The sequence below is a fragment of the Lissotriton vulgaris genome, chromosome 11, assembly GCF_964263255.1.
Source record: "Lissotriton vulgaris chromosome 11, aLisVul1.2, whole genome shotgun sequence".
NCBI classification, from domain to species: domain Eukaryota; kingdom Metazoa; phylum Chordata; class Amphibia; order Caudata; family Salamandridae; genus Lissotriton; species Lissotriton vulgaris.
The window spans coordinates 33,643,824-33,658,134 of NC_141699.1; the positions used below are offsets into that span (position 1 = coordinate 33,643,824).

Sequence of the window (14,311 nt, forward strand, 5' to 3'; positions counted from 1 at the left end):
CTGGGAACTGCATCCATGAAACGTCACTGCATGTTTTTTCTGTTTTGTCTGCCTTAAAGTTTGCTGCCTAAACCTTTGGTTATTTCTCTGATTGGTTCTGAGAGGGGGAGAGCTCTGTTAATCTTGCCTTCCCTGATGTTGTACCATTAATACTCTCACTCGATTTGCTGTGGCTCAACTTCTACTGAGAGCAGGGGTTCACCAGAGAAATGAGTTATTGCAGTTGCATGTTAAATATATATGTGTACCCAGTGTTTCTCTTAAGATTGTTACTCTTTTTTTAAAAAAAATACTGTGAAGTCTTCAGCACTGTGACTTAATGGTATTTTCCATTTCTGTTTTTGACACTCTTTGTAAGAGACTTTCATGTTGTTTTATATTAAAATATCTATGCATTTCTATTGGAATTGTGATGGCCTCAAAGAAGTTACTTTTATGACTACAGTTAATGAAGGCATCAAATGTTTAAATTTTTGTGTGCTCTGATGCTGCGTCTTCTTGGCGCCCGTATAGAGTACTGATTTATGCCTAGACATTTCCTAAGCCACAAATGCCTTCTTGTACCTCTGTCTCTAGGTAAAAGATCGGGGTTCGGAAGCCACGCGCACATTTTTTAATTGGTTCTATTGGAGCATCAATGTTGGCGCCATCCTTTCTCTGGGTGGGATCGGATACGTTCAACAGAATGTCAGCTTCCTGATTGGCTACATCATCCCCACTGTGTGCGTTGGAGTTTCTTTCCTGGTCTTCTTATGTGGGAAGATGTTCTTCATCACAAAGCGCCCCGATGGTAGCGTCTTCACGGTTATGTTTAGGATTCTGGGATACTCCTGTTGCTCCCGGAAAAGTTCTCTTCGCCACGAAGCCAGCAGGTATGTACACTCTCATGTCTCTTGCATGTACATTGATTAATGGTCTCTGTAGGCGTGTTTCTCCTTTTCGTTTCTCAGTATTCTGTCGAGAGGCACGTGTTTCTCCTTTTCTTTTCTCAGTATTCTGTGGAGAGGCAAAAATATGTGATTTCTAGTCCAAGAAAGCTGGGCTGGGTCCTAGCGAAGTTGAAGGAGAGGTGAGAGGAGGAAGCTTTCCAGATATTTTCTGTTGACAGAAGTACAGACTAATTTCATTTCTGCCTAGCATTGTAAGCAGGTAAAGAGTGGTCTCCTTCTGTCGTAATCACTAGGGTTGTTTAATGGACGTGTGTATCTTATCCCTGTTGTTTGAACCCGCTCTGACTCTCTACCGCCGTATAGAATGTTCTAGTCATCTGTGCTTCTCTGTTCATCACAGCCTTCCATCCCTACAGTGGCCAGCAATGTCTACTCATGTTGTTATGTTGGTAAAAACAATAAATTCCAAATCCTCATTCTTGGGAAACAAAGCAGTTTAAGATCCACTGTAGATCTGGTCAGAATGTTGAATCTCCATCCGTGTATTGCATGCGCCGAGAGCGGAGGATGGCCTCGAACACACTGCCTCAGTTGTTTTTGGGAGATTTACTGGAGTAGAGCGTGAAGGGTTCTATTCTTTGTTACGTTGTCAGGCAATGGCTTCATATGAGCCACCTACCAATAGCAGGCATAGGGTGATAGTCACAGTATTTTCCGTTCAGAAGTGCTATGAAGCAGTTATTGGGATGATGTTTCGGGTCTTTTTATCATGTTCAGTCAGACAGGACTTCTTCAGGTATTCGTAGAGTTTGTGATGGGTGGATGAGTTGTGAGTCAAGGATGGGCCCGGGAGTCAGGAAATGAGGAAAATCGATGAAGAGGGGTGATGCATACAGTAGGAAAGAAGGTAAGTGTCAGTGTAGAAGGAGAGATGGAAACGATACATTTTCAGGTTCACCTGAAGAAGTAGAGGGTTTCTTCAGTAGTCAATACTTCATATTTATTTTTCCGGGTATTTCGAGCCTGTGAGGAGCGTGGAGCCATTAGTACGAGATTCCAGTGGTGAAGGTATTTGTGATTGAAGATAGGTGGGGAACCATTATGTAGGCAGTAAAATGGTTGGCGTAAGTTTTGAGTTGAGCTTTCATGGTGTTGTAGGTGAAGAAATGCTTGTTTGGCTTGTATTGTAAATGGAAAGTTGTAGGAGAACAATATAAAAGGGAGTAGCTTAGCCCACCATAAAGATGCCAGTGCCCCAGTCTGGAAAGGCTTGGTTGTTAGTGGGAAGAAAAGAGTGCAATGTTGTGAACCAGATTACAGTGGTTGTTGCAAGCCTAAGGGAGCTGTTTGCTAGTAGTGACTTGTTTTCATTGTTGTAGATAACTGCCTGTCTGGTTTTTATATTCTTGCGCCCTCACAGTGGGAAGCTGCAACAATAGTCTGCTTTTAGACAAATTGGCCAAATTGCAATAGTACAACCACTAATATGCATGAGTTGAAGTATGTGTATCTCACACTGGAAAAAGCCTTTTCAGTGTTCGGGCTGTCACGAAAGCTTCAGTCAGAAGATCAGCCTCACCAAGAGAGAGGCCTCACTGAGGAAAACACCTTATCAGGGCTTTGAATATTATAAATGCCAGGCTCAATCAACAGGAGAGAACCTACACTGGAGAAAACTCTATCACTGCCCTGAATCCCAGACACGCTTTAGTCTGAAAACCCCATTTCACTCAACACGAACCTACACACACTGGAGAGAATAATGTCAGAGCTCTGAATGCTTGAGAATCTTGAGTCTGAAGTCTGTTCTCACTTAACATAAGAGAATTCACATCAAAGAAGAACCTTAGCAGTGCTCTGAATGTCTGAACAGCTTCGGCAAATGAAGCCTCACTGAACATCAGAGGACTCGGATTGATATGTTATGTATATTTGTAAAGCGTGCTATCACCCATGAGCATATCCTGGCGCTGAGCAGGTGTGTGTGCCGAACCCTGCCAGTGGTAGGTTGCTTAATTGAAAACTCAGGTCTTCAACTTCTTGCGGGATTCTAGAAGAGAGGAAGAGGAGGCTCTGGCGTGGTGTGGGGGGTTGTTCCGCGCTTTGGGAGCAATGTTCGAGAAAGCTGCCCTACTAAGCTGGCTCTGTGTATGCATAGGATGTGTGCGAGTTGAAGTCCTGCGGAGCGGATATGCCTGGGTGGTTGGCTGAGGGAATTGCAACTGCCTAGGTGGGTGGGGCTTGAGTTGTATATAACCTTAAATGTGTACACAAACCCATCCTGTTCAAACTTCTCACACTCGCATGCAAAGCACTGCACAGCACCGACCTAGTGTACCTCAACAGCCGCTACACTTATGACAACCCTCCCCCCCCCCCCCCCCGCACCCCCCCCTCTTGACTTGGAGAGACTTCCCACACCACATCCAAGCCTCATCATCACTTCTGGAATTCCGCAGGAAGCTGAAGAGCTGGCTCTTTGAACAGCCTCTCCAAGGAGACAGTTCCTTAAACATCTTGCAAAGCACCTGGAAACCCTGACAGGTGAGCAACGCGCTGTACAAATATGCATAACATAACACACATATCTCTGGCACTTGCCCTCATTTATGAAAAATAGGCTTTCATTGTGCTCGAAAACTCATGTTGAGGTGCATCTGAATCCTACTGTTTAGCGGTGAAGATGCCCAGATCAAAGTGCCTCCTTACCTCTCCTTTTAAGTACCCGTTAAGTTAGCACCAAGGAAGATGCCTACGAGGCACAAGTGAACCTCAATGAATGTAATGGCAAGTTCGGATCAAGAACATAAGCTACCAACCCATCTTCAGGACATCTATATGCATTCTTATATCCCTCACTCTTGAGTACCAGCACGACTGGGGAAAGCCATTCAGAGGACTCGGTCTCCTTTATGACACCTAGCTTCAACAACCTTTGTAGCTCATCCTTGATCCGCCTGAGCATCGTGTTAGGAACCTTCCTAACCTTGAGGACACATGGCACAGTATTTTTTAGCACAATCTTATGCTCAGTTTACTACAGCATTCCCAGCTGTCGTTCAAAAGCGGCGGGAGATTCCAAACAAATATCATCACCTTTACTGACATTGGATGCCAAATGAACTGTCTCTGGGGCACCGTGGTGTTACCGTGGTGGCGCCTACCAACATAGACCTGAATGTTCATGATTGTGTAGCCAAGCACATTCAGTTTTGACCCACCGTACCCCACTGGGATAATGTTATCAGGCAGCAACCCCGTACCATCCGTATTAAAGTGCTTCTTCCATTTCTGGTCACCTACCATGGTGTAAGGCACACCTGAATCTCCCAACTCCATCATTTTCTTGCCTCTAATGTCCGCTCACACTCCGGAATGCTCAGCACCGCTTAGTCAACACCTCCATCATCTCTTAAACATAAAATCTCTTTTTTATAGCATCTGAACCACACTCAGCAATTTGAATCCTGTCACCCCTACATATCCAGGCATAAATGGCCCATTTTTCCACATTCCTAACAGGTGGCATTCTTGTCAGAACACACAAGATTGTTGGGAAGATGACTTCTGCTACCTCATTTAAAACTTTTCAATCGTCCCCCTTGCCTTTCTTGCTCTAGGGAGATCTCTTACCCTCACCACTCACATTCTTCACACTGCCTTCCACTTTGTCACCTGACACAGTGCGTACTCTCACTCACTCACTCGTTCCCTCCATTGCTTCCTTCAAATCTTTGCTTTGATTCCGCGAATTGTGTGTATCCAAGTGGTTATAAATTCCATCCCTTGAACTATTTCAACATTGTCCATCTATTCTGGATTCTTAGCCAAGAGTTTTTTCTGCGCTCTAACTCCTTTGGTACTTCTCATAAGTTGTCCCCTAATTCGGTAGCTTGTAAATGCGCAGACACAAGGTGTCAGCAGCATGCACGCAGATCTGGTACAGAGAGACGTGCATGCACACAATCTGTCTTAGGTATGCACGGGGATCTGGTACTGCGAGACGAGCACAGACACACTCTGTAGCAAGCATGCACGCGGATCTGGGACAGAGAGATGTGCTCAGACACAAGCTGTCACAAGCATGCACGTGGATCTGGGACAGAGAGAGGTGTACAGACACAATCATGCACACGGATCCAGTACAGAGAGACATGCACAGACACAAGGTATCACAAGCATGCATGCGGATCTGGCACAGAGAGACGTGCACAGACACAATCTGTCACAAGCATGCACGCGGATCTGGTACAGAGAGACGTGCACAGACACAAACTGTCACAATCATGCACGCTGATCCGGCACAGAGAGATGTGCACAGACACAAGGTGTCACAAGCATGCACGCAGATCTGGTACAGAGAGATGTGCACAGACACAAGGTGTCACAACCATGCACACAGATCTGGTACAGAGAGACGTGCACAGACACAAGGTGTCACACGCATGCACGCAGATCTGGTACTGAGAGACGTGCACAGACACAAGGTGTCACACGCATGCACGCAGATCTGGGACAGAGAGATGTGCACAGACACAAGGTGTCACAACCATGCACACAGATCTGGTACAGAGAGACGTGCACAGACACAAGGTGTCACACGCATGCACGCAGATCTGGGTACAGAGAGACGTGCACAGACACAAGGTGTCACAAGCATGCACGCAGATCTGGGACAGAGAGATGTGCACAGACACAAGGTGTCACAACAATGCACACAGATCTGGTACAGAGAGACATGCACAGACGCAAGGTGTCACACGCATGCACGCAGATCTGGTACAGAGAGATGTGCACAGGCACAAGGTGTCACACGCATGCACGCGGATCTGGGACAGAGAGACGTGCACAGACACAAGGTGTCCCAGGCATGCACGCAGATCTGGCACATAGAGACGTACACAGACACACACTGTCACAATCATGCATGCGGGTCTGGTATAGAGAGACGTGCACAGACACAATGTGTCACAAGCATGTACGCGGATCTGGTACAGAGAGACATGCACAGACACAGACTGTCACAATCATGCACGCGGATCCAGTACAGAGAGACGTGCACAGACACAAGCTGTCACAAGCATGCACTCTGATCTGGCACAGAGAGGCGTGCATCCACACAAGGTGTCGCAAGCATGCATGCGGATCTGGCACAGAGAGGCGTGCATCCACACAAGGTGTCACAAGCATGCACGCGGATCCGGTACAGAGAGACGTGCACACACACACACAAGGTGTCACAAGCATGCACGAGGATCTGGTACAGAGAGACGTGCACAGACACAAGGTGTCACATGCATGCACGCAGAGCTGGTACAGAGAGACGTACACAGACACAAGGTGTCACGCGCATGCACGCAGATCTGGTACAGAGAGACTCGCACAGACACAATGTGTCACATGCATGCAGATCTGGTACAGAGAGACGTGCACAGACACAAGGTGTCATCAGCATGCACGCAGATCGGGTACAGAGACACGTGCACAGACACAAGGTGTCACCAGCATGCACGCAGATCTGGTACAGAGAGACGTGCATGCACACAATCTGTCATAGGTATGCACGGGGATCTGGTACTGCGAGACGAGCACAGACACACTCTGTAGCAAGCATGCACGTGGATCTGGGACAGAGAAATGTGCACAGACACAAGGTGTCACACGCATGCACCCGGATCTGGTACAAAGAGACGTGCACAGACACAAGGTATCACAAGCATGCACGCGGATCTGGTACAGAGAGACGTGCACAGACACAAGGTGTCACACGCATGCACCCGGATCTGGCACAGAGAGACGTGCACAGACACAAGGTATCACAAGCATGCACGCGGATCTGGCAGAGAGAGACGTGCACAGACACAAGCTGTCACAAGCATGCACTCGGATCTGTCACAGAGAGACATGCACAGACACAATGTGTCACAAGCATGTACGCGGATCTGGTACAGAGAGACGTGCACAGACACAATGTGTCACAATCATGCACGCGGATCCAGTACTGAGAGACGTGCACAGACACAATGTGTCACAATCATGCACGCGGATCCAGTACTGAGAGACGTGCACAGACACTAGCTGTCACAAGCATGCACTCGGATCTGGCACAGAGAGGCGTGCATCCACACAAGGTGTCACAAGCATGCATGCGGATCTGGCACAGAGAGACGTGCACACACACACACACACACACACAAGTTGTCACAAGCATGCACGCGGATCTGGTACAGAGAGACGTGCACAGACACAAGGTGTCACACGCATGCACGCAGATCTGGTACAGAGAGACGTACACAGACACAAGGTGTCACAAGCATGCACGCGGATCTGGCACAGAGAGACGTACACAGACACACACTGTCACAATCATGCACGCGGATCCAGTACAGAGAAACGTGCACAGACACACACTGTCACAATCATGCATGCGGATCTGGTATAGAGAGACGTGCACAGACACAATGTGTCACAAGCATGTACGCGGATCTGGTACAGAGAGACGTGCACAGACACAGACTGTCACAAGCATGCACTCGGATCTGGCACAGAGAGGCGTGCATCCACACAAGGTGTCACAAGCATGCATGCGGATCTGGCACAGAGAGACGTGCACAGACACACACTGTCACAATCATGCACGCGGATCCGGTACAGAGAGACGTGCACACACACACACACACAAGGTGTCACAAGCATGCACGAGGATCTGGTACAGAGAGACGTGCACAGACACAAGGTGTCACATGCATGCACGCAGAGCTGGTACAGAGAGACGTACACAGACACAAGGTGTCACACGCATGCACGCAGATCTGGTACAGAGAGACTCGTACAGACACAATGTGTCACATGCACGCATGCAGATCTGGTACAGAGAGACGTGCACAGACACAAGGTGTCACATGTATGCACGCAGAGCTGGTACAGAGAGACGTGCACAGACACAAGGTGTCATCAGCATGCACGCAGATCTGGTACAGGGAGACGTGCACAGACACAAGGTGTCACACGCATGCACCTGGATCTGGTACAGAGAGACGTGCACAGACACAAGGTATCACAAGCATGCACACGGATCTGGCACAGAGAGACGTGCACAGACACAAGCTGTCACAAGCATGCACTCGGATCTGTCCCAGAGAGACGTGCACAGACACAAGGTGTCACAAGCATGTACGCGGATCTCGTACAGAGAGACGTGCACAGACAGACTGTCACAATCATGCACGCGGATCCGGTACAAAGAGACGTGCACACACACACACACACAAGGTGTCACAAGCATGCACGCGGATCTGGTACAGAGAGACGTGCACAGACAAAAGGTGTCACACGCATGCACGCAGATCTGGTACAGAGAGACGTACACAGACACAATGTGTCACATGCATGCATGCAGATCTGGTACAGAGAGACGTGCACAGACACAAGGTGTCAAACACATACACGAAGATCTGGTACTGAGAGACATGCACAGACACAAGGTGTCACACGCATGCACGCAGATCTGGTACAGAGAGACGTGCACAGACACAAGGTGTCACACGCATGCACCCGCGTCTGGTACAGAAAGACGTGCACAGACACAAGGTATTATTATTATTATGTTTGAGCTTGTAAAGCGCACTGTTACCCGGAGGTTTCCTGGCGCTGTGTAACGCTGGGGAAACCGTCCTGGTTTTCCCTGTGGGATGGTCCCTGCTGGGAGTCCCCAAGGTGGAGCCAAGCATCCCCGGCGTTGGAGGGGCCGTTGTGGAGATTAGGCAAGCTGATGCCCAGAGTTGCCGAGTGGGACCCCTGATTAGAGTAGGCACCGAAGCGAGAATGATCGAGTCCGCTGACCAAAGTCCACGACCCTGCCGCGTCGGGAATTGAACCCTGGTCCCGGCCGACTTCTGCTCCCGGGTCTGCCGCCTCTAACCAGTGAGCCACACCACTCCAGATATCACAAGCTTGCACGCGGATCTGGCACAGAGAGCCTTGCACAGACACAAGCTGTCACAAGCATGCACTCTTATCTATCACAGAGAGACGTACACGGACACAAGGTGTCACACTCATGCACGCGGATCTGGTACAGAGAGACGTGCACTGACACAAGCTGTCACAAGCATGCACTCAGATCTGTCACAGAGACGTGCATGCACACAAGGTGTCACCAGCATGCACGCAGATCTGGTACTGCGAGACGTGCACAGACGCAAGCTGTCACAAGCATGCACTCGGATCTGGCACAGAGAGACGTGCATGCACACAGGGTGTCACCAGCATGCACGCGGATCCGGCACAGAGAGACGTGCATGCACACAAGGTGTCACCAGCATGCACTCGGATCTGGCACAGAGAGACGTGCATGCACACAAGGTGTCACCAGCATGCACTCGGATCTGGCACAGAGAGACGTGCATGCACACAAGGTGTCACCAGCATGCACTCGGATCTGGCACAGAGAGACGTGCATGCACACAAGGTATCACAAGCATGCACTCGGATCTGGCACAGAGAGACGTGCATGCACACAAGGTATCACAAGCATGCACTCGGATCTGGCACAGAGAGACGTGCATGCACACAAGGTGTCACCAGCATGCACGCGGATCTGGTACTGAGAGACGTGCATGCACACAAGGTGTCACCAGCATGCACGCGGATCCGGCACAGAGAGACGTGCATGCACACAAGGTGTCACCAGCATGCACGCGGATCCGGCACAGAGAGACGTGCATGCACACAAGGTATCACAAGCATGCACTCGGATCTGGCACAGAGAGACGTGCATGCACACAGGGTGTCACCAGCATGCACGCGGATCCGGCACAGAGAGACGTGCATGCACACAAGGTGTCACCAGCATGCACTCGGATCTGGCACAGAGAGACGTGCATGCACACAGGGTGTCACCAGCATGCACGCGGATCCGGCACAGAGAGACGTGCATGCACACAAGGTGTCACCAGCATGCACTCGGATCTGGCACAGAGAGACGTGCATGCACACAAGGTGTCACCAGCATGCACTCGGATCTGGCACAGAGAGACGTGCATGCACACAAGGTGTCACAAGCATGCACTCGGATCTGTCACAGAGAGACGTGCATGCACACAAGGTATCACAAGCATGCACTCGGATCTGGCACAGAGAGACGTGCATGCACACAGGGTGTCACCAGCATGCACGCGGATCCGGCACAGAGAGACGTGCATGCACACAGGGTGTCACCAGCATGCACGCGGATCCGGCACAGAGAGACGTGCATGCACACAAGGTATCACAAGCATGCACTCGGATCTGGCACAGAGAGACGTGCATGCACACAAGGTGTCACAAGCATGCACGCGGATCCGGCACAGAGAGACGTGCATGCACACAAGGTGTCACCAGCATACACGCGGATCCGGCACAGAGAGACGTGCACAGACGCAAGCTGTCACAAGCATGCACTCAGATCTGTCACAGAGACGTGCATGCACACAAGGTGTCACAAGCATGCACTCGGATCTGGTACTGAGAGACGTGCATGCACACAAGGTATCACAAGCATGCACTCGGATCTGGCACAGAGAGACGTGCATGCACACAAGGTGTCACCAGCATGCACGCGGATCCGGCACAGAGAGACGTGCATGCACACAAGGTCTCACCAGCATGCACGCGGATCTGGCACAGAGAGACGTGCATGCACACAAGGTCTCACCAGCATGCACGCGGATCTGGTACTGAGAGACGTGCACAGACACAAGCTGTCACAAGCATGCACGCTAATCTGGTACAGAGAGATGTGCATGCACACAAGGTGTCACCAGCATGCACTCGGATCTGGCACAGAGAGACGTGCATGCACACAAGGTGTCACCAGCATGCACGCGGATCCGGCACAGAGAGACGTGCATGCACACAAGGTCTCACCAGCATGCACGCGGATCTGGCACAGAGAGACGTGCATGCACACAAGGTCTCACCAGCATGCACGCGGATCTGGTACTGAGAGACGTGCACAGACACAAGCTGTCACAAGCATGCACGCTAATCTGGTACAGAGAGATGTGCATGCACACAAGGTGTCACCAGCATGCATGCGGATCTGGTACAGAGAGACGTGCACAGACACACATATTTCTGTTAGCGAGGGGGCGCCTCCTCCCTCAGACATGCTGAGTGTTAACACATCTCTGTGTAGACACAGTGTCTCCTTGAGACTAGTGAATAAATACAAGCTGCAGAGTCTCGGATCGCCAGAAGCAAACATCAGGCGGTGTGAACAAGGATTACAGGCTGACCGCGGGTCAGAGCTGGGCAGGCAGACCACAGAAACCAGGGAGCTGGGGTACCTTACAGCTCATTCAAGGTGGCCTTTTATTCCCAGAGAAAATCCAGATAATCGTGCTTACATTCAACATTATTAAAAAATGTTTTATTATTTAATAAAAATATATGAAACAGTAATTTGAAAGCGTCAGTAACCTCCGTGATCGCCACATTACATTACAGCCAGCCTGCCCAAATGACTCCTCTGTGGCCTATCTGAGTCCGGGTCCTACATACCAGGAGAAACTCCACGTTTTATGGTCTCACTTTTCAATATACCTTTTTTCATTAGACTACAGGATGTGACGCATGCTGCTGTGTAAAGATCCCTCCAGCCGCCTCTGCTAGCCTGTCTACACCTAACACCCAAAAGCCTACTCTCTGGGGTAACCCCTAAAAACTGCAGCCATCACTTTAAACGTAGTCTTACCCTGCGTCTGCTCTGTAATGATGGGTGCACCATAGCAGAGAGCCCCCCTTGTTGTAACGTCAGCTACATAGGTCTCCCCTAAAGACTGACACCAGGTCAGAGGGGCTGCAAGAACCGGGCAGCGGAGCGGGTCTTGACCTCTGTAGGTTGAATGTGAATGTGTGAATGTGTTTGTATTTATATAGCGCCTTCTACCCAGAGGTCTCGTAGCGCTATATTCATACCGCTGTGGAACCCTTCCTGGCTTTTCCTGTGAGATGTCCACTCCTGGGCACTCCCAAGATGAAGTCAGGAATCCCCGGCGTCTGTGGGGGGGGCCATTGTTGCCCAGAGTCACAGAGTGGGACCCATGATTAGACTAGGCACTGAGGCGAGAATTATCAGGCCCGGGGAGATTGAGTCCAAGAGCCGCCGGGGCGGGAATTGAATCCTGGTCCCGGACCAGAGCTCTGCATCAGGGTCTGCCGCTCTAACCATTGAGCCACGCTTCTCCACTAGGTTGGAACATATCACCCCGACAGCTCTACACTGGGTCACAGCTTACACCAGAATCAGATCCAGGGCTCTTGGTACCATCAACAAAGCCTTCTGGGAAAAATAAATCTCTATCCCCCCCCCCCCCCCCCCCACCCCCCCCCCCTCACCACCACTGTACTTCGGCTAGAGATCTATGTTCATTGGTAGCCACCGGACCCTTTGACCCCAGCCCCACAGGTGAAGCAAGAGACAGGTCCAGGGTTTGTAAGGCCAAAGGCTAGGTGACCTCCAGCCGCCTGGACATCCCAGTCTACCTCTTGAGAAAACTCCTGACTCCTAGGCTCTTCAGACACTTGTTGTAACTGGAAGGCAGTGCTTCTAGGCGCTCTGACTACAGGATATGCGCTGGGGGCATCTGCCTCAATGAGTGTTCTCCTCTAGCGCTTTCGTTTCTTAAGACTCTGTTGCTGCCTCATCTCACACTGCGATGTACCTAAATATGTACACACTGTACACCATGAAACCCCAATGAATGGAAAGCAGCAACCCCAACTCTGCTGCTGGTGTAAGCTGCACTTCGGACACACTTAAAGGACTTTCATACCTCCTCAGGTGCCTAAAGTGTCTTTAAAGCAGTGCAGTGTGGGGGAGGAGCCAAGATGGCGACCGGAGCGGACCTGTAGGCTCCCGGCTCCGCCAGTCCTTTTTTGCCGCGCTGACATCCTGATTTTAATCCTGGCGCAATCGACGGTAGATTGTGTGCGAAGCGGCGCTGATCCCGGCGGCGCTTTCCCGGACCCTCGGCCTGCCCGGCAGCCGAAGATATTCGCCTCCTAGCTCACGGCCCTGGACCCCGCTTACGTGGGCTCCTCCTGCCGTGCCCCTGAGACCTGCTGCCGGCCGGAGAGCTCCGTTGGCGCTGGCTGCTGAGACACCGACGAGACCCTTGCGAGGCGCTGCCAGAGCCCAGCCACCTATAAAGACGCGAGGCGGACGGAGAGAGGGCAGCGCGCACGGAGTGGCAGATCCCCATCGGAACAGAGCCTTTGTTCGAGGCGGAAGGTACGGGGAGAGGACTGTCCGGCCATTTTGCGTCGCATGTAGCTTATTGACCCCACGCCTCGCTGCCCGGGATTGCTGAGGGGCGCTTGAACTGCACGGAATGTCTCTTGGGCACGGCGCAGGATGCTCCGCCAGCAGCTAAAAGGGGGTGCGCTGGTTCTCTCCTTAACCCGGTGAACGTCGTGGAGATTGGTCATAATGGCTCTGTACACCGCCATGTTTTGTGAGGTGATGCGCCCGTCCACGCCAGCGACCAGTGTTGCCCTGTCTACAGGAGAGCCCGAAACTCGAGAGATTCCCCGGGGACATGAGGTCCAGGGACTACAGCCTGAGATTACCCTTGGCACTGTCCTGGCAGCCCTGTGCACCCTCCGTGCAGATGTGCGCCATTGCTACCGGGAATTGGGGGACAAGCTGGACGACATGGCGTCTACGCAGAGGTGGGACACTAACGATCCGGTTTTGCAAAGCTGCCGCCTGCCACCACCTTCAATGGATGGGGCAACAGCGCTTTCTCCTGCCTGCTATACATCTGAGCTCGCTGTCGATTTTGCTGCCGCCCAAGATCACCAGCTTGACGACTCCACCCGGGATACTTTGTTTCCCCTCCCAGTGAAGAGTGCAACATTGTGGCCGGACTCTTTATCGTGTGTGCCTCGAGAACTGTCTGTGGTGCTGCGGCTGCCTTCTCCTCCTGCACTGTGCCTCTTGCCTACACTGTCTACAACATCGTGTGCTCCTGGTGTTATTATGGACCATTCTGCTACACTTGACGGACTCCCTGGTGATTCATCGTGGCCATTTTGTGCTCCCATATTGTTGTCGTCTTTCCTCTCGCCATTTTGCTCCTTTGTTCTGCGGTGGGCGGGCCTCTCTTGGGAAGCGCATCTGGGGGTGTGTCCACGTTCGGGTCAGGGCTAGGCTGCTTCTCCTGTTGTTGGTTGCTGGGCTGATGGACCGGGGTTTGGGATTGTTTCTTGCGTCCAGATTATTTGACCGCTGTTGATTAATGCTTCACTCCTGTATTTGCCTTAATGTTTGCTGCTTGTCCTGAACCAGGGGTGGAAGGTGTATTAGTGACTGGTGGGAACCGGGTTGCCTGGAATTGATCCTCCTCCTGTTTCCTTTTTTTTTTTTTTTTTTGTCT

The 14,311-nt window shown here is 51.1% G+C and overlaps 1 protein-coding gene across 1 annotated transcript in view; it reads left to right on the forward strand.

Moving 5' to 3' along the window:
- The window catches only part of SLC15A4 (solute carrier family 15 member 4), a 317,983-nt gene that overhangs the window by 77,085 nt on the left and 226,587 nt on the right, over window positions 1–14,311 (forward strand). Inside the window, exon 2 of the mRNA XM_086942677.1 lies at window positions 577–872. Coding sequence (XP_086798803.1) covers window positions 577–872 — 296 coding nt within the window. The remainder of the gene's footprint in view (window positions 1–576; window positions 873–14,311) is intronic.